The 20,472-nt window shown below is 36.7% G+C and overlaps 1 protein-coding gene across 1 annotated transcript; it reads right to left on the bottom strand.

Moving 5' to 3' along the window:
- Positions 1-3,255: 3,255 nt before the first annotated feature.
- Fbxo45 (F-box protein 45) lies at positions 3,256-20,361 on the bottom strand. The gene is made up of 3 exons (XM_076867620.1): positions 19,745-20,361; positions 11,674-12,030; positions 3,256-7,486 (listed from the first exon to the last, which is right to left on the bottom strand). Exons 1-3 carry the CDS (start codon positions 20,048-20,050, stop codon positions 7,301-7,303), a joined length of 849 nt encoding a protein of 282 aa, XP_076723735.1. The 5' UTR covers positions 20,051-20,361; the 3' UTR covers positions 3,256-7,300.
- Positions 20,362-20,472: the final 111 nt, after the last annotated feature.

Below are 20,472 nucleotides of genomic sequence, written 5' to 3' on the forward strand. Positions count from 1 at the left end.
TCTGCTTAGGAAACTGTCATGGCTTACACCACCTCCAGGATTTGGAATTGGTGGCTTCTGAACTACTAATCCAGTGGTCTTGCCTAAAAACCAAATGATAGAAAATTACTGAGCTCCTCAAAAAATTAAAAAGAGGCATTTGAAAAGTTTTAAGTATTAGAATTGTAACTCAGAGACGTGGGGCATGGGAGAGGAATATCTAAATCACCAGCATTTAATTGTAGGCTGTCCTTTCAATGTCTGTACTAAGTACACCTCCCTTCACTGGTCCTACTGAATGGTGGAGCTGGTAGAATCAGAGGAAAGCAACTCATTAGCATCCCCCAACCCCTTCCTTCCCAGGGCACTATACTACTGAGCTACATCTCCTTTATATTTTTTATGTTGAGATAGGGTCTTGCTGAAGCTGACCTTCAATTTGTTAGCTTCCTGCCTCAGCCTCCTGAGTCACTAGGATTATGGGCATGTGTCATTGCGCCCAGCTTCTCATCAGCATTTGTTTCAGTTGACTGTTCACTATCTCAACTATAATCTTATTAGTTCTAACTGCCTTTTTTTTAGTGGGTGGGTACTGGGAATTGAACTCAGGGGCACTCAACCACCGAGTTATTATGGTTATTATAAATTAACAACCACCGAGCCACCTCTCCAACCCTATTTTGTATTTTTATTTATAGACAGTGTCTCACTGAGTTGCTTAGCACCTACCTTTGGCTGAGGCTGACTTTGAACTCACGATCCTTCTGCCTCAGCCTCCCGAGCTGTGGGATTTACAGACATGCACCACTGTACCCAGTGATAATATGGCCACTTTGATAAAATAAATTCTGCCTATCCAGGAACATGGTAGATCTTTCCATTTTCTGAGGTCTTCTTCAATTTCTTTCTTTAGTGTTCTGTAGTTTTCATTATAGAGGTTGCCTGGTACCCGGCTTCCAATTGCCTTTTGAATCTAACTTAAATTCAACATGTTTGCAAGTTAATATATTGACACCACCACCCAATCTATTTCTTCTTTTTTATTCCCTAATAAAAAGAATACCATTATTCTCTCCATGTCCACACTAAACTGGGTGCCTCACTCTTGACTCCTTAGATTGACTATTATGACCTGGCCTCAATTTCCTTGATCCATGCCCTGTCCCATTTCTCCAGTATGCATCATTTTCAGATATACTGGACCTCCTTATACAAAGGCATAAGGAGGTCCAGTATATAGCACTTACTATTCCCTCTTCCTACAATCTTCATTAATATAAATCTTAATCAACTTCTAAGACACCACTTAGCTATCTCACCCCAGGTTAAGTTGAATATTCAGTCTCCTATGCCACCCTGGACCTCATACATAATTTCACTAAAGCAACTATTCCACTGTTTCATGGTAGTCTATTTCCACATTTGTTTTCATATTAACTTATAAGCAACTTCAGAATAGACCTTTCTCTGCCCCCATCAAATCCCTATTATATCCTACTAGCACATCCCTAGTAACTAACAAGAGCCTGGTACATAATAGGCACAAGAATCTATTTAATGAATTCTTTTCTTTTAAATATTGTTTTTAGTCACATATTTTTATGTGGTGCCAAGGATAGAACCCAGTGCCTCACAAGTGCTAGATGAGCACTCTACCACTGTGCCATGATCCCAGACCCCCATTTAATGAATTCTAAATTATTATTTTTTCATTCTTTCTAAATTACTGAGTTACTATAGGTGGGCAGGGAGATCCTTCATAACTTCAGAAGCTATGGTGCAGTTACAGCTACATAAAACCCGGCATGGCCCAGGGAGTCAGTAACAGTTCCATATGATTCCATAGGTACTTAAGTTCACTATTCCAATAGGCTGTATTCGAAAGCATGGATGCATTTAGCTGCTTCCAAAAATTTGATGCAGTCTTTGCTACCACTATGCCTTTCAGCAAATAGCCATCTGTCCTCTACTGCTCTGGAAAATTTGGCCATAAACAAAATCATTCTTTGGCCTATTGGGAGGGTGGGGATAGATGTTACTGACAACTCATCCTAACCTTAAGCCTGCTTTCCTTCAAAATTGGAGGTGGTCAACAAAGGGCATAGATGAATAAACTGGCAGGGAAAAGACAAAATAGCTACATTAAAATTAACAGGTACATCATCTATTCTCATTATAATACACCTTTAATTAATCAAATTTAGGATACTATTTAAAAAAAATATTTCAAGGAGTCTTTCTTAAGGGAGATAGGAACTTAAAACCATTCTCATTATTTTATTTCACCTCTCCCAATTTATTTGTAGAGGAAAGGAACAGAATACAGTATATCATACTAAGTATCACACCATAGGATAGGGCTTGACTTCCCTTATCTTTTTCTTATGCTTTCCTGTTTAAAAGAAACAAATTAAACACCATCAATAGAGTGACCTAAGGAAACTCCCTAAAGATTCTTGAGTCAATCATTATGAAATCCTATGTACACAGGCTGAATAATGCACGTCAACTTTAAATCCTGCAGGACTGCTTTCAGGAAACTATATTAAGATTAGAGAACATGATGCTGTCAACAATATTCTAATGATTACATTAAATAAAAAGCAATTGGTTTGGGGGAGGATCTAAAAATGAAACTAGAACAACAGACTGGTAAAGCTGTCCCTATCATCTCTTTCCACTAAACAAAAAGATACAGAAATTTCACACCTCCTTAATTCTCTGTTAGGAAATTAATTTTAATGTTAATATATTAAGAAACTTTTAGCAACATGCACTGATTCTCTTCTCAGCTTTGTATCTTGGAGGTCACTTGTTAAGCCAGTCCTAGACCAGTATGCTGCCTCTTCTAACTCTTGGCAAACAACCTACATTATCAACTGTTAGCTGGGGTTGTGCCAACAAGGAACAAGACCTACAGAATTACTGTTCCCTGTCTACATTCCCTTCTAAACATACTATTGTTAAAAATCATGGAATTTATAGGTTAATTTCTTCACTACCTTTGGCTACAAGGCACCCCAATTTTTCTGACCAATGTATAAAATTTTTCCTTTCCAAAATGTAAGCAATCACAGGTGGTTAAGCTTTGTTTTAAATTTTTATTAGGAAACTAAAGCAAAACAACAGAATTTCAAAAAATTAAAATACAGAATTCTAGTTTCAATTCTAAACAAATACGAAATCTACACCAAGAACTAAAAATCAGTTTACCAATATTTACAAATAAAGGGGAATGGCTAAAATGCATTCACAATAATTATTTTTTCTTCATTAGCCTTGGATTTGCATCTCTTTTCTTTCTGCTTCACTTGGACTAGGACAAAGAATTCCTTTCTCATCTATCTTTTGTTAAATATCCTGTAACTGTAGAGGAACTTTTGTCTTTCTATGTAGTTCTATCTCTGTTCCTCAACATATATGTAAGCCTATTGAGCTTAAAGATGTGAACACAAAGATGAGTCCATCAGAGACCCTGTCCTAGTTTAGGGAGTTAAGACACCAATAAATAATCAATAAATATAAATAATTTTATGCAAAGTATAAAGTCATACAGCATGAGTTGAGTATAGATACATATAAAACTAAGAAAATTTCAAGGAAGGAGAGAATACATTCAGCTAAAGGGATTGAGGAATGTTTTATAAGGATTGCATTTGGCTTGGGTATGGACTCTTCCTTCCTAATAAAGGCTTCAAAGTGGGCCTATCTACCACAGTCCCAACTATGGTGGTCTTGATTTCTGGAAAGTAATCTTTTAAACACTAAGATTTAAAACTCCTTAAACTTCTATCTCTTCAAACAGTTCATTTCTTAAAATTAGCCAAAAAAAAAAAAAAATACTAGTTAGAGTTTACATAAACAGTAGTCTGGGGACTTAAGTTAAAAGTTAATTATCATTTCTATAAAGTTTAGGGTTTTGTTATTTTTTAAACTCCCCAGTCAAATCATATGTGAAAGGCAGAAGAGGCCTAATCATTAAGCCATGATTTCATTTATTCAACTGGGCAAGACATACTTGGCTTTAGGTGCCTTACCTTATATGAATAAGAATGAAAGATGAAATAAATAGCTTGATATTTAAAAGTCAAAATAATGAAAAAGTAAATGGCAACTATGAAATGATATCTATTAACCACAAAATTCCTTGTATGAAAAATTTTAATGAGTTATAAGCCAATGAACATTATTACAGACTTTAAACCTATTGATAGTCCTTTCTTTCCTATGTAAAATCAGATAAACAAAAACAGTCTATCTCAAGTATGACAGAAGACCATCGTCTGAATATGGGTAATGGTAATGTTTGCTTCCACATCTGCATACTTCATTAAAAGAACCAGAGAGTGAGCTCCCAGTTACCCAAGGCAACACAGTAAATTCAATTACACATTTTTTCCTGATCATGGTTGCAGTTGAAATAGAACAAATATTACTTTGCCTTTCATCCTTAGCACAAGCACTTTCCCCTTATTTTTTCCTTTACCCTCAATATCCTTGTGAGGTAGTGAAGGGAGGGAGCAAGAATTTTCTATTTTGCAGATGAGAAAAGTAGGTGAGTTTTAGAATAATGGTTCTCAACCTTGGTGGCTTATTGGAATCACCAGGAAGTTTTAAAATATCCTTTAGACCAGATCATATTCTGGACAAACATCAGTGTCTTAGGATATGGGACCCAAGCAAAATTTTTTTATTTTCCTATGGTATTGAGGATTGAACCCAGGGCACTCTACCACTGAGCTACATTCCCAGCCTTTTTTTTTTTTTTTGAGACAGAGTCACCCTAAGTCGCTGAGTCTGGCCTCCCACTTTCAATCCTTCTCCCAATTTGCCAAGATTACAGGTGTGTGCCCCTGAGCCTGGTAAGCATAAATATTTTAAAACAAACTCCAAAGTGATTCCAAATACAGGCAAGGTTGAGAACTATTGGTTTAAGTGATTTATACTCAATCTTCAGGTGCAACTATCTTCTACCTAAATGCTCTCTCAGCAACAATGAAAAAGAGATCTCCGTGAATATGGTAGCAGTTTGTTTTAATCATCTGGACAGTCACTGCTGGTCTCTAGTAACAAATTGATCCATCAGGATATAAATGAAGATTCTTTATTCTCCTGATGCTCATGCTAACTACGAAACTCCATTTTACAAAACTTGCAAAGGGGATATTTGGGAATTCAAATCTTTGATATAAGAATGGCTTGTTGTTAAATATTTAGGCAATTATTGGACTCTGGGTTCAATATGGAATGAATAACCATGTTTTTGTTTTCCAGTAAGCACCTTCAAAACTTTGTTGTAAATGAACATTTACTAACAAGACAAAATAGAAGTTATGAACAAAATTCTTAGCAGATGCTCTTGGAATTGACCATATCACAACTGAAAATGCAACAAGTACTTAAAGGTCTTTATCACTTTCTAACTAGTCAATCTTCATCCTGAACCAGTTCTCTTTAATCATTTAGACTTAGCCAATTGAGTTGTTCTACACCAAGAAAAACCAATTCCTGTGTCAGCTATATTCTCTAATACATTTAACATATACTTTCACTGTGTACAAGGCAGCTTTTTCTTGACATGGATATTGAAAAGAATCTTGAACAATCTTTTTTTTGTTTCAAACAACATACCAAATGTACAATAAATACTTGTAAACCTTTCAGGTAACAATAACAAATCTTTGTTCTATGGCTGACATCTCCTGCTTCATAGGGATTTTGATAATTTTAACTCTCAAGGAGCAACCCAAGAACCCCAGCAAGCTGCTTGCTGTCCCTAATTTTATTAGATTTAAAATTATACATACGGCAATAATTTAAAAAGTACAAATATTTCACTTGTCTTAATTCTTATGTATCTGAAACCATACAATTTATACTTTCATACAGAAAGATGTTTGTTTCTCTTCTAACAAAAGAAAAATCTCAGCTCATGTGTGTTGGATTATTAATTCAAAAGAGTGTTAATGAGGGAAAAAAAAGATTTATTAAAATAGGATGTTAAGCTCTCCTCCAATGAAAATTTCAAAACATTGCCAACCTGAAGTTCTCAGCACAAGGTGTTATATTTCAAGTCCCATGGGGGCAATTATCTATAATGAGATTAATAAAATTAACCTGGGTTCAGGTTGGCACTGTTTCAGATGGGTAGGTAAACATTTTTTGATAGCCCCAATGAAGAGTTTGAGGCTTGGACTGTTACATGATGTAAACAATATGAAATTAAAAAACTTTAATATCTACAGCATTATAAAGTTAAAAATAAAAGAATCATTAATTAATTCTTTTCCTAGGTTGTATGACTAATAGCGTTCATATTTGAGGACTGTAAGAGCACATGGCATTGTTTTCTGTTATGAGACACTTTCTCAGAAAGCCAAAAAAAAAAAAAAGATACCAAAATATGTATATTACTATTATGTTTAGATCATCTTTACTGATATATGATTAATCAGAAATAGACTTGTCTTCCCTCAATCTTTAGCCAGGAGATTGAGGAGTCTTAACTATAATTTTGATGGTTTAACTAAACAAAAATCAAAACAAGCCAACAACAGACAACAGACTATAACAGTTATGGGAACTGAATCAAAAGTAAGACCAAATGAGCCAATACAATACATCTCCTCTTAAAATCCTCCTCTTTGTAGTTACCCAATTGTCCCTAAATGTTATTTTGATTTTGTACCATGTAGTGGTTTTTAAGAAACTGAAATAGAACAAAGCAACCCTTTGTCCTTTTTTTTTTTTTTACAGTTCTTTTTTACACACATATTGTATATACAACTCTTAAAATAGCTGCACAATTTTATTTCTCATTGTTAGAGAAGTGCAGTCCAAGCAGACCATGCTTCTCAATATATTAAAAATATTAAATAAAACCCAACCAGTTTCATACTTTTTTCTAATAGTCAAGCTGGCTGGAAAAAAAGGGACTGGAGAAAAAACAGGCAGTTGTAAGATGGGATCAATCTTTTTCACAAACGCATTACTTAAAAATCCTTATCCCTTTTACGGATGTCCCTAAAATCTCACCTTTAAAGTTGGAAATAACACATTGCTAACATAGAGACAAAATCTGTTGCAACATGCATATGTCAACTGCCCACTCAACCAACTGCAACCCTGAGGATTTTTCTGGCCCAGTGGAAAGAGGAAACACTAAGATAATCTGTTAATAGAGTTGCTTCTCCAGTTTACAATTTCATGTGTTTTTCAGGATGTTTCTTGGACATGCACATATGACACTGTCACTTCATGATTCTACTTTCCACAAGTAGATCTCTTCTCCAGTCTGTCTTTCATCCCAAGAAAGCCACTGTCATCCATCCAAGGGTTTTCCAAGGTAAACCAAAGTCACTTCTGTGTTGCCATATACAGCAGAAACTGCTGGATATAAACAGGCCTTTGGAAGTCCTCTAAAGGCAACCCCCAGGAACTCATATCCACGTTCAAAAGCTAAAGTCTTATCTTCCATGTCCAAGATGACTCGAATTCTTTCTCCTATCTGCAAAAAGACATCAAAAGACGGTCAGAAGGGCTGGGGTTGTGGCTCAGTGGTAGAGCACTTGCCTAGCAAGTGCAATGTACTGGGTTCAATCCTCAGCACCACATAAAAATAAATAATTAGTCAAATAATTTTTTTAAAAAAGGTTAGAAGAAAATACACCAAAGGCATAGCCAGAAGAAACATGACACAAATTAAGAAGTTAAAATATTACTAAGAAAAAAATATTTTTAATGTTATCTAGAAAAATAAGAAGGGAAACCTTTTGGTCAGAGAGAAACATCTAGAAGAATAATATTCTCATCAAAAGTGCTTATTCTGATCACTTTTCTGAGACAACATGGGATCCACATTTAATTACTAACAATTTAAATGTTTCCCCTGAACTGTCCCCAGATTTTATATATTCTTTGCTTAAAGATGTTTCTTAAGCAAGTTAACACTAACATCTGTAACTTGGTATATTTTGCCAAAGGCTATATAAATAACCTTCTCAAATCACTATTGAATATACACACATAGAATGTTATTCAGCCACAACATGGATTAACATGAAAACATTATGCTAAATAAGCTAGACATCAAAAAAATAAATATTATATGATTCCATTTATATAAAATATCTAAAATAATTAAATAGAGACAGAAGGTAGAATGGAGGTTACCAAGGGCTGAGGAGCAGGGAAAATGGGGAGTTATTGTTTAGTGAATTTGGAGTTTATGTTGGGGATCACAAAAAATGTTTTGGGTATAAATAGCAGTGGTGGTTACACAACATTGCATTATTGTATGCTTATAAAGTGTTAAAATAATAAATGTGCTATGTATGTTTTACCATGATTTAAAAAAAAATCACTGTAATAAAACACTCAATAGGCTTAAGTTTACAAATCAGTTCCAATGTAGAATTTATGTAATCATGGAAAATTAAACCTGTCTATATTATTCTAAAAATTTAGAATTGGCTTTACTGAATAGTCAATTTATGGTCCAGTTATAAGAGTTCAGACTATTAAACTAAACTGGAAGCTCAATATGTTCATTTTGAAAAGCAAAGAAGAATGTTTCATCTTTATAGTTTGCATCTATAAGAGAGTTGCATTTATATATTCAGAGGTAGAAAGTTCAAATATTTACAATAAAAAAATCAAAATTTAATAATTCCTGATTATAATTTCTATCGTTGTCATTTACTTTCCTTTGCTGCATTTTTCTGTCACAAATAGTTACCAACATATGCTTTTTCCTTTCCTTTGCCCAACATAAAATAAACTCATATCTTACTCTGTGGACCTAAGAACCTCCAAATCATCACCATCAATGTTATTAACAAAACAACACCAACAACAACAAAATGGAAATAATATTTTGTTGAGTAATTGTGTATTTCATTTGCATTGTGACATTTAATCCTCATGTAAATCCGAAGAGTTACTCATATTTCACAAAAGACACAAGACAGGATTAATCCTGCTAAAATTTTTAAGTTTGCTTCAACTTTGAGCTACACCATGCCTACAGAGTAGGAAGCAAAAAATTAAAAGTCTTATTAGCTACAGAGGGCAGTGAATAAAACTTGAGGATGGCATAGCAACTGTAAACTGTAAGAAGGAACTCCAGAAGCAAAAAAAAAAAAAAAAAAAAACAACAACAAAAAAAAAAAAACAGAGAGAGGGTGAGCCCATACGTCTGATAATAAAGTCTGCCCAAATCCTTTGAGACTACAAGGATTATAGAAGCCAGGGAAACCCCCAGGAAACCAGACTGAAAAGCAGCAAAGGTGACAACATTAGAACTTGAAAAAACTGGGCAATGGCATTAGCTACTTCATACCACGTGGAAGATCAAGTTTATGGTTTGAGTCCAGGTAAATTAAATACTTACCATTATAAGAAAACCTACACTCTTCAGAGAATAAAACAAGTTTCTAGAAAAACAAAACATTCCAGAGTTTTATACATAATAAAACATATTATCTACATTCCAGTTTCAACAACAACAAAAAAATGACTTTGTAGGAAAAGAAAAGGAGGTTGGGGGTAGGGGGTTTGTCAGCAGAAACTGACTCCAAGTAGGCCAATGTGTTACATTTGGCAAAGACTTCGAAGTAGCTATTCTAAAAGTGTCCAAAGGATAAAATAGTATTTAGTAGTGAATAAGCAGAAAATCTCAAAGAGAAAAGCAAACTCTAAATAAAGAAACCAGCTTGGCATGGTGACACACTCCTGTAATTCCAGCGGTTTAGGAGGCTGAGACAGAAAGATAGCAAACTTGAGGCCAGCCTTAGCAATTTAGTAAAAACCACCCTGGGTTCAATCCCCAGTTACAAAAATAAATAAATAAGAAAGAAATTCAATGAAAAGTCTAGAGTTAAAGAGTATAATATAACCAAACTCATTAGCCTCGTTCAATAGCAGTTGAGATGGCAGAAAAAAGAAGCAATGAACTTGAAGATGTTGCAATAAAAATTATCTAATCCAAAGAACATAGAGAAACAAGCCTGTGTGTGTGTGTGTGTGTGTGTGTATGTGTGTCTGTATATGTGTGTACATAACTTCATAGACACAGAGACAAGGACAATATCAAGCAGCCCAATAATTACATTAAATATAAATGAACTAAACACTAGTTCATGAGACTGGGTTAGATAAAAATCAATACCACATGCTACGTAGGAGACCCACTTTAATACAAGAAAGAAAAGGGCACCAGGGAGCCCTTTGCAAAATAGTAAACATGCGAAAACTGGACAGCTTATATTAAAACCAGACAAAACAGATTTAAAGGAATCTGAATAGTCAAAGGTCATTTCATGACTACAAAAGAACTAATTAGACAGAAAGATATAACATTTAAAAATGTACATTTATCCAATAACAGAGCCCATAAATCTATGAAGTAAAGCTGACAGAAAAGAAAGATTAAACAAGGTAGCAAGTGTAGTTTAGGACTTCAGTACTTCTCTCAGTATAAGAACAGAAAAAAAGAAAAATCAGTAACAATACAGAAGACTTGAACCCTATCGACCAACTTGACCTATCACAGAATATTCCATCAGTTTATATTCTTCCTAGGCACACATGGAACATTCCTCAAAATAGGTCATACATGGGAATTAAACAAGTTAGTAAACTGAAAAAGATTTAAATCAAACAGAATATGTTCTCTGAAAAACACTTAAGAACTGTCATTACAAAATTACTGCAAAGGTAGTGACAGGAGTTTATCCTTGGTGATTATGAAATCCAGACATCCTTCTATGTAGGGTATTTGCAGAACATAAAAAGACAATGAGGAAAGAATTCTATAAAATAAAATACTTCCAGGTTTTATAACTCAGGAAATGGAATACGTTTTTAGTTTTTCTACTTTAGTATGCCTGATAGGTCATCAATGAGACTACAGATTTCAAGCTACCCATGGCTCTGAAATATGGAATCTATAGTTCCATAAGACTTCTAATTTCTTATCAGATTACTGTGTTTTATACTCATTCACATCTATAGTAATAAGGCTTTTAGAAATAGTAATATAATTTTGACTCCAGAATAAAATGAGTATGCCTTAAGGCTAAGGTGAAAAGAATTTAAAAATCTAGCAGTTTGTCTGAACTTGTCTGTCTCTAGAAATCATTGACACCTCCAAGGGCTTTGAATCCACAGATTAATAAGTAGCTAGCAGAGGGTGAGTATGCATGTGTATATACATAGGTGCATTTGTTGAGCTGAGGTACATAGAAAACAATAATTTGGATATGCCATGATATAGGAAAGATGAAATCTTGATCAAGAACTCACAAACTATAATCCCTGGGCCAAATCTGTCCTGCAGCCCATAAATAAGATCTTATTAGAACATAGTCATGTTCATTTGTTCATATATTATCTACAGCTCATTTGTGCTAATAACAACTGTTGAAAGCTGTGATAGAGACTGTATTGACTGCAAAGCCTAAAATACTTACTTTATGACTTTGTACAGAAAATGTTTCCCAATCCTCAATCTAGAACAAAGATGAGTTGTTTATGGTGGAATGTGCATTAACAGATATTGAGATACATCATATATACCATCATATATACTTTAAAATTACCAGAAAAGACATAGCTGCTATATAAAAATTTATAAGCCTAGAACAAATTAAGGTGTGATTGGACAAAAGCCCACACCTGAAAACAGTTTCTCACCTGGTATTTTGGTGCATTGTTGCATTGTGGAAAACTGCCATTGACTTCCCCATTATGTAGTAGATTATTGTCCACCAGATTCCAGCCCCAGCTCTGGTCGTCGCTTCCCAGCAATGCCACATAACCTTGGCACTGCATGGGGGCCCGTTTTGTAGCAATTCCAATCACTGCCACAGTGCCCAGAGGGCCCTCCCACCACACTTCCCATGCATGGCGGCCCTCACTGAAACCGATCTTGGTCCTTGCACCATCAGTGCTCTGAGCGATAGGGTTTCGATGCAAAGTAAAGCCATTCTTCTTAATATAGACATTCCTGGAGCAGTCATTAGTGCTGAAGGCATGCTGGAAAGCACGTACCTAAAATGACGAGAAATACACCAAAGAAAAAGAAATTTGTTTTTTCTTAAACACTGAGAAATACCCAAACTTCAGACTATATGTTTCTAAAAAAATAAGTTTATATATTTTTAAATAACATAATAAGTATTTCCAAATAATGGCTAAAGTTCCAGGATGGGATACTAATATAAAACTTGCATAACATTAAGATAACTGCCAAATGCAAAGTGTGGTGGTATAGTAGCACATGCCTGTAATTCCAGCAACTCTGAAGGCTGAAGCAGGAGATTCCAAGTCCGAGGCCAGTCTCTGCAACTTAGCAAGACCCTTTCTTAAAATAAAAAATAAAAAGGACTGGGGACATAGCTCAGTGGTACAGAAATCCTGGGTTCCATCTCTAGTAACACACGTACACCTCCCCTACCAACCGGAGTCAGACACTGGAGCATGCCTTCAGACCCAGCTACTTGGGAGGTAGTGGGAGAATCAATTGACCCCAAGAATTCAGGACCAGTATGGGCAATATAGCAACTTAACCACAGTAACCCTGTCTCTTAAAATAAATATGTACATACTTATATATATAAATACATAAACAGAATTACTGCAAAATGTTTCATCACTGACCAAATTTCAAATTACAGTATTTCTCCAAATGGACTTTCTAAAACATTAAAAAAAAAAAAAATACAAGAATCCTTATATCATTAGAGATAATACTGAAATGTTTATGAATGAAATAATGATATCTAAGAGTTGCTTTAAAATACTCAGGAGTGGGAGAGTGCATGAGGTAAACATGACCAAAGATTTGTCACTGGTCACCGGTAAAGCCTGGTGATGGTATAGGGAAGCTCAAACTATTTTCTCTGCTTTTGCCTATATTTGATCTTTTTATATAAAAAATTTTTCAGGGGGGCTGGGGCTGTGGCTCAGTGGTAGAGCACTCGCCTAGTATGCGAGTGAGGCACCGGGTTCGATCCTCAGCACCACATAAAAACAAAGTAATGTGTCCGCCTAAAACTAAAAATACATAAATAAATAAATGTTTAAAAAAATTTTTTTTTCAGGGGCTAGGGTTGTGGCTCAGTGGTAGAGCAATTGCCTAGCATGTGTGAAGCAATGGGTTGAATCCCCAGCACCACATAAAAATAAACAAATAAAATAAAGGTATTGTGTCCATCTACAACTAAAAAAAATTTTTAAAAATTTTTTTTGATATTAGCAATGATGCCATGGAAAACAATTATATTTTAGGGCTTGGGATATAGATCAGTGATAGAACATTTGCCTAGCATGTGCAAAGCTGTGGGTTCATTACCCAGCACCACACACACATATTTGTATAAAACATATGTGTATATATAAATGTGTAAATATATATTTATGCATAAATACATGTACACATATATTTGCATGTCAACACATGTGTGTATATGTATAAATAATATAAAAAATAAAGACCTTAGTTATAGCAGCTCTATAACTTATAAAAACTTTATTAGCCACAAACTACCTTAGATCCTCAGTTTATTTTCTAGGTATTACTCATACACTAAGACATCACCACTCTGATTTTTCCAAATCAAATAATCTCCTAGATAACATCTAAACTCAAACAGTAGACTTTTTCATAAAGAGATAGTCATTAAGAGCAGTTACCAATAGGATCCTTCAGTAATTACAAATTTTTCTAAATAAATAATTTCTTCTAAATAGTTCCCCTCTACAAAAAAAAAAAAAAAAACCTCCTATTTTAATAATTTAAAAAAGTTGCCTTCTATATTATTTTAAAATTTTCCTTCTTGGATGAGGATGTAGTTCAGTGCTAGAGCACATATTTAGCATGAGGGAGGCCCTAGGTTCAATCTCAGCACAGCAATAAATAAAATAAAAATAAAATTACTATCCTTTCTTTATTCAAACTACCCCAAAGCAGTAGAAGATAGACCTATTGCTCTTGTTAACCAGAGAAATCTACACCAGAGTCACAGTCAGCATTATGAAGGACCTTAAAGGTCATTTACTCCAAACTCAGGGATAAAAACACAAACCTGTCAACAGCTAGGTAATGCAGGAGCCCCCAAGAGAAATCAGGTATCTAGTCCCCTCAGTAAATGTTCAATTCCATTAGCTAGTACTTTACTGTTTCATTGTTGCACTGTACAGCAGTTTCAAACTGCTTCTTTTAGGTACCCCATGTTTTCATAAGGAGGCTGTAAAACAGATGCAGTCTTAATGTTTTCCCTATCTTGTCCATTATTATTTACTTGTGAGCACCTAAAAGATCAGAAGTAAAAGTAAATAAGGAAAGAAAATGTCCCCTCACAAGCATTATCTCAATCACTCAAGAGAATAACATCAAGCAAAATAATTCCTCATTATAAAATATTTAGCAGGGCTCAGTGGCACACGCTTGTAATCCCAGTGACTTGGGTTGAAGCCAGAGGACTGCAAGTTCAAAGCCAGCCTCAGCAATTTATAGAGGCCCTCGGCAACTTAGCAAGACCTTGTCTCAAAAATAAATAAATAAATAAAATAATAATTAAAAGGACTGGGGATGTGGCTCAGTGGTTAAGTACTCCTGGGTTCAATCCCCACAACCAAAAAAAAAAATTTTTTTTTTAAATTAATATTTCCCTATGCTTATTCTTCAAGTCTCACAAATTCCAGCTGCTTTTTAAAAAATCTTTATTCTCTTTGTCATACTGATCAATTAATAACCTCTTCCTCTAACTTCTGTGGCATCTTCCTATTTTACTGTAGTGATCCCCAACTATATTCTTTTTACTGGCCACCATTCCTCTGCCCCCTTAAATTCTCCAGTCCTTCACCATGAATTTTTTCCAGGCCTGTCTTTCTAAAACAGCATCTTTATTGCATCTCATCCCAGTTAATAACCTTTAACAGTTCCGTATCAATTGCAAATTCTTCTGCCTGGCTTTTTTTTTTTTTTTAAACAGGGGAGTGGGGTACCAGGGATTGAACCCAGGGGCACTTAACCCCTGAGCCACACCCAGGGCCTTTTTATTTTTTATTTTGAGACAGGGTCTCACTAAGTTGCTTAGGGCCTCGCTTAATTGCTGAGGCTGACTTTGAACTTGTGATCTTCCTGCCTTAGCATTCCAAGTTGCTGGGATTATAGGTGTACAGCTCCTCTGCCTGGCTTTTGAAGCTCTCCAGATTAGATTCTTATTTCCTTTTCTACTTTCCTTGTATCCTTTCTGCTTGCCTCCTCCTACACATTCTCTAACACCACCTCCATGAAGCTATTCTTAACCAAGGCCATCCAACCTCTTTATTTCTCTTCTGAATTCCTATCCACCATTGTCTATATCATACAACACTTAATTATATAGATTTTACTTTCTAACATACCTCTAACCACTTGATTCTAGTAAAAGTATCTTGCCAAAAAAATCTAATCTAAATTTATCAAATTTCTGTAGTAAATACGGGGGACAGAAGAACACGCTAAACAACACCATGAAATCAGCAAAATCCAGTCTCATGACAAAGAAGTTGTTAAGATGCATGGGGCTGGGATTGTGGCTCAGCGGGGAGCAGTCGCCTAGCATGCACAGGGGCCCTGTGTTCAATCCTCAGCACTACATAAAAGTAAATGAATGGAATAAAGGTATTGTGCCCAACTACAACTAAAAAAAAATAAATATTAAAAAAAAAGAAAAGATGCAGAGTCAATCTGTATACTAAAACAGCCTAAAAAGACACTATTAATAGTTTGCCATGATAGCCTTATATAAATTAAATAAATCATAATAATAAAATTTGAGAATCAGAAATTAAAACACTGCATATTTTACATTAAGAAAATTATTTTCTATTTAGAAGTGATTAATGGTATCATTATATTGTGTCTAATAGAAATGGATACTGAAAAAATCCAGATGAAATGGAAAAAAACCAAATAAAACAATCCATAGCTTCTGTCTCAGTCTCTTAACAACTTGGATTTTACATTATAGTAAATAGCTTTAAGACCTAGTTTAAATCTGAAATTTAGACAATCAGATGACAAGTATTATGGGACTAACTAATGCTATTTGATGACATGTAAAATATGAATTTTTAAAAAGAAAACTCCTATCTAAAAAGAACAAAATTTAAAAAAGAAAGAAAACTGCTGGGATTAGATGTGTTAGTAGACCATGTGCCAAGCATGCATGAGGCCTGAGTTTGATTCACAGCAAACAAACAAGCAAATTTAAAAAAGGGAAAAAAAAAAAAAAAGAAAGAGAAAACCAAATAGACCGACAAACTTTAATACTTTTCAATTGTGTTATCCCAAATCTGTTTCAATCCTTTCGAGTTATTCAGGCTCCTCAGGAATTCTATTTGACTCTGCTCCTTACCCCACTCACCCAGTTAGCAGCCCATCTACATGGATTTGTTGTTTATGATAGCTCTCCCAGTCATCTACTTCTTTCCTCTATACTGTATTTCTGGTATATCACTAACCTCTGCCCTCTTCAGTTCATCTTATGGCCCCCTGACTTTATTTTTGTGGTACTAGGGATTGAACCCAGTGGCACTCTACCACTAAGTTATACCCCCAGCCCTTTTTGAGACAGGGTCTAAGTTGCCCAGGCTCATCTTGAACTTGTAATCCTCCTGCCTCAGCCTCCTGAGTATAGGCATGTGACATTGTGCCCAGATGGCCTAGTCTCTTTAAAGCACAGCTTTTATTTTGTCACTCTTCCAGTCAAACTTCTATGAGTTTTACAACTATAGAACAAAGTTCAAACAATATACTGAAAGCTATATTTCAAAAGGCTCATTTCATGATATACCCAGTCCAGCTTGTTTATAATCATATTCCTCTTCATTCATTCATTCAATATAACTGAACTGTTTTATATTTTTAACCTAGACATTTACTCTAGGCTCAAGCCTTTAACAGCTACCTACCTGTAATTGCTGATTTCTCAAAAACTCCATAAATTCTAATCTACCCCAAATGAACTTGTTTGTTGCCAGTCCTCTAAACCTAGCCAAAGTTATTCCCATATTATGTAAGCCAGATACCTAAGAGTCATCCTTGGCACCTCCCTCTTTCTCATCCGTTTCAAATCTATTGCCAAATTCTGCAAATTTACCTTCCTAAACCTATTAATTTCACTCCATCTCCTTCATTATCTACTTTCTAATTTTTTGTCTACCATATCTCTAAGGTCCCCCCACCTACCTCTCCTACATAGTAATGTCAGAAATATCTCTTAAAAATGTAAAATAATCATAACATTAATCCCCATATCCCTAAATTCCTCCTGATTACAATTTGAAATGGCTTCCTTATAATCTGGCCCCAGTCCACTTCTTCCATCTTATCTCAAACCAGCTTGCTCTCTTTGCTCCAGCCACACAGACATATATTTTCTGTCCCTTATACTCATCAGATTCTCTTAAATGGCTCTTCTCTCTCCCCTTGGCCTATTTATCTTTATCCTTCAGATCTCAGTTCATGCATCACTTCCTATGAAGAAAGCATTCCCTGACCTCCGACCTATGTCAAATTCTCCCATAACTGAATCTCAGAACTCCATGTGTCTCTCCTTCATGGTACTTATCAGATGCAGTTTATATTCTTTCCCCCACTAGACTGTAAACTCCATAAGACAAGGCATTCATAAGAGTTTGCTTTTTTCTTTTTTTTTTTTTTTTTTAAGGATTCTGTCTTTATTTCCCCGCCTCCCTTAATTTTATCATAACTTCTTTCCCTCCACATTTTTTAATTGGTAAATTAGATTTGTACATAATGGTAGGATTTATTGTTACATTATTTATACATGGACACAATACAGCAATATAATTTAGCCAATATCACTCCCTTGTAACTTTTCCTTTCCTCCCCTCCCCACTGCCTGCTCCCTTTCCTCTATTAAACTGATCTCCTTTTGATTTTCATGAGATTCCTCCCTTTCTGAGTTTGTGGGGTATTTTTATTCACCATTACATCTGCAAAATTAAGCATGGTACCTGATTTCCTCTTGTTCACCTTCTATTCCAAATACTTCCTCCTCATGGGATATCCAAATCCATCTCATCTTTAAAATTCGGCTCAATAAAACCTCAACTTCAAACCTCCAATTTTCTACCCAGTGACTTCCCTAGTAGACAGTATCTGACTTCTTCTGAACTAATCTTTCATCCTTAAGACATTAAAAATGGTCCTGTAACATCTAAAAGAACCTATGATTAGTAGTACAGGCCTGGAATACCTAAATGCATGAAGAATACAAACCAAATAGTAACACAGGTTGTCTCCAAGGAGGGGAACTGGATGGCTTCAAGAAAGGGCCCAAGGGAAGACCTAGCTTTATATCATTGTGCTTTCATTGAAGCTTGACTCACATGAACACATTATCTAATATTTGTAAAATACATATCTATTAGAAGTAAATTATCAAAAAATCTTAATTTAATATAAGCAAAAATAAACTCTATGAGAAAAACTTTAAAAATTAAAAACAAAAAACCACTCATGAGGGCTGGGGATGTGGCTCAAGCGGTAGCGCGCTCACGTGAGATGCGTGTGGCCTGGGTTGGATCCTCAGCACCACATACAAAGAAAGATGTTGTGTCCGCCAAAAACTAAAAAATAAATAAATAAATATTAAAACTTCTGTCTCTCTTTCTCTAAAAAAAAAAAAACACTCATGAAACTCATACATTTATCAGGCAAAGTAGAACAGAATTGCAATCTTCTGCACTCTCTTATTTGCCTATAATTCCAGCTACTCCGGAGGCTGAGACAGGAGAATTATGGTGTGAGACCAGCTTCAGCAACTTAACAAGACTCTGTCCCAAAATACAAAAAAATTAAAAGGGCTAGAAAATGTAGGTTGGAAGTGGTGCACCCCTGGGTTCAATCTCCAGTATCAGGAAGAAAAAATAAGAAGAAGAAAGAAAATGAAAAGAAAAAGCTGCTATCCATCTCTGGATCCCTTGTTTATATGTCCTGGAGAAACCTCGGGGCCCTACTACAACCTGTTACTTGGCATTTTTATTTTCTATTATGAAGGTGACAGGAATATGGACAAGAATCTAGGGGGAAGAAAAGGAAGCAGCAAAAACTGGAACCGGCAGAACAGAAGAGAAACATCAAGGTAGAACTATGAAAAAGTTAGCAAGGAAGAAGTCAATAACAGTAGCACAAGGCAGTATTAGGACAATTATCTGGCGCGGATGGAAGGATGTTCTGTGTCTTTAGTTAGCAGTGTACCTAGGACCACACTTGTAAGCTGGAACTTCAATGGAAGGGGTATAAAGAAAATGTGATTATAAATCAGAGCTTGGAAGAGATTAAACGAATGCAAAGATCTCAGACACTAAGCCCATATTAAAGCAAAATTATCTTATAAAAGTCTATATGGAGACCAAGGAGAAAAATAAGATCAGAGTATTTTAAGGTACAATAGTTGGTGGTCCGTCCTTAAGAGGAAAAGAGGGTTGAAAGTAGAACGAGTGATTGACACAAGTGGTGGGAAATCATCCACTCTTTTTTAAAAGTGGACACGAAAGTCGAGTGGGTTAAGAAGCACAACTTCAATCCAAAAGAAAAGAGGATCTTTATGGAGGGGGAATGTGAGGAAGGAGCGGTGGAAAGGCGGGATGGTGAGACGAGGCGTCTGACTCAGAAGCTTAAAGGAAGCACAGAGAGCAGCGCAGAAGACTGAACTAAGGGCAGTGGTGTGACCCGGGGTTCCCTCACCTTGGCCTTGTAGCTGGGCAGGTTGCAGAGGATGTCCGTGCGCAGAGCCTCTTCTGCCAAGCTGCGGGCGCACAGGCTCCGCCACACCTCGCTGTTCTCATCGCCGTGTAGGCAACGGTACCAGTGCTTGCACACTAGGGCGCAGCTCCGCAGCTCCGACAGCTCCAGGTAGGAGAACACCAACTCCAGCACCCGGCTAGGCAGCCGGCCCCCGAGCCCCGCGGACCCGGAGCCCGCGCCCGCGCCGCCACCGCTACAGCCAGCGCCGCCCGAGGCTGCCCCAGCCCCCGGGCCCGGCGCCGCCATCACCTCACCAGCCGGCCCGAGGGCCGCCGCCTCCGCCGCTTCCCCCCGTCTCTGCGCGGGAGGCCAAGCCTCGCCTTGAGACCGGAGCAGCTCGCTCACCGCCCCTTTCAGGGCCAACCGCCGGCGCCTCCACCACTCCCGCCCCTGCCCGGGGGCGTCCGCTGCGCGCCCCGCCTCACTGAGGGCAGAAGCACCGGCTGCACGGGCGTCCCCTGCCCCTCCCCCGCGGCTCAGTGCGGGCGCCGAAACCGCCCGACTCGCCCAGCCTCCTCGAGGCGCGCCGGTGGCTCCGCCATGCGGGTTGAGGGCACGAAGCAAGGGCGCACGCCCAGCTCGCTGGCTGTTCCTCTCGGCCCCGGATGTGACTGTTCGGCTGAGGCGCCTCGCGTTCTACGCTTGGTGGGATTGGACGCGGCTGATGA

This window comes from Callospermophilus lateralis, chromosome 10, assembly GCF_048772815.1.
Source record: "Callospermophilus lateralis isolate mCalLat2 chromosome 10, mCalLat2.hap1, whole genome shotgun sequence".
Classification (NCBI taxonomy): Eukaryota; Metazoa; Chordata; class Mammalia; order Rodentia; family Sciuridae; genus Callospermophilus; species Callospermophilus lateralis.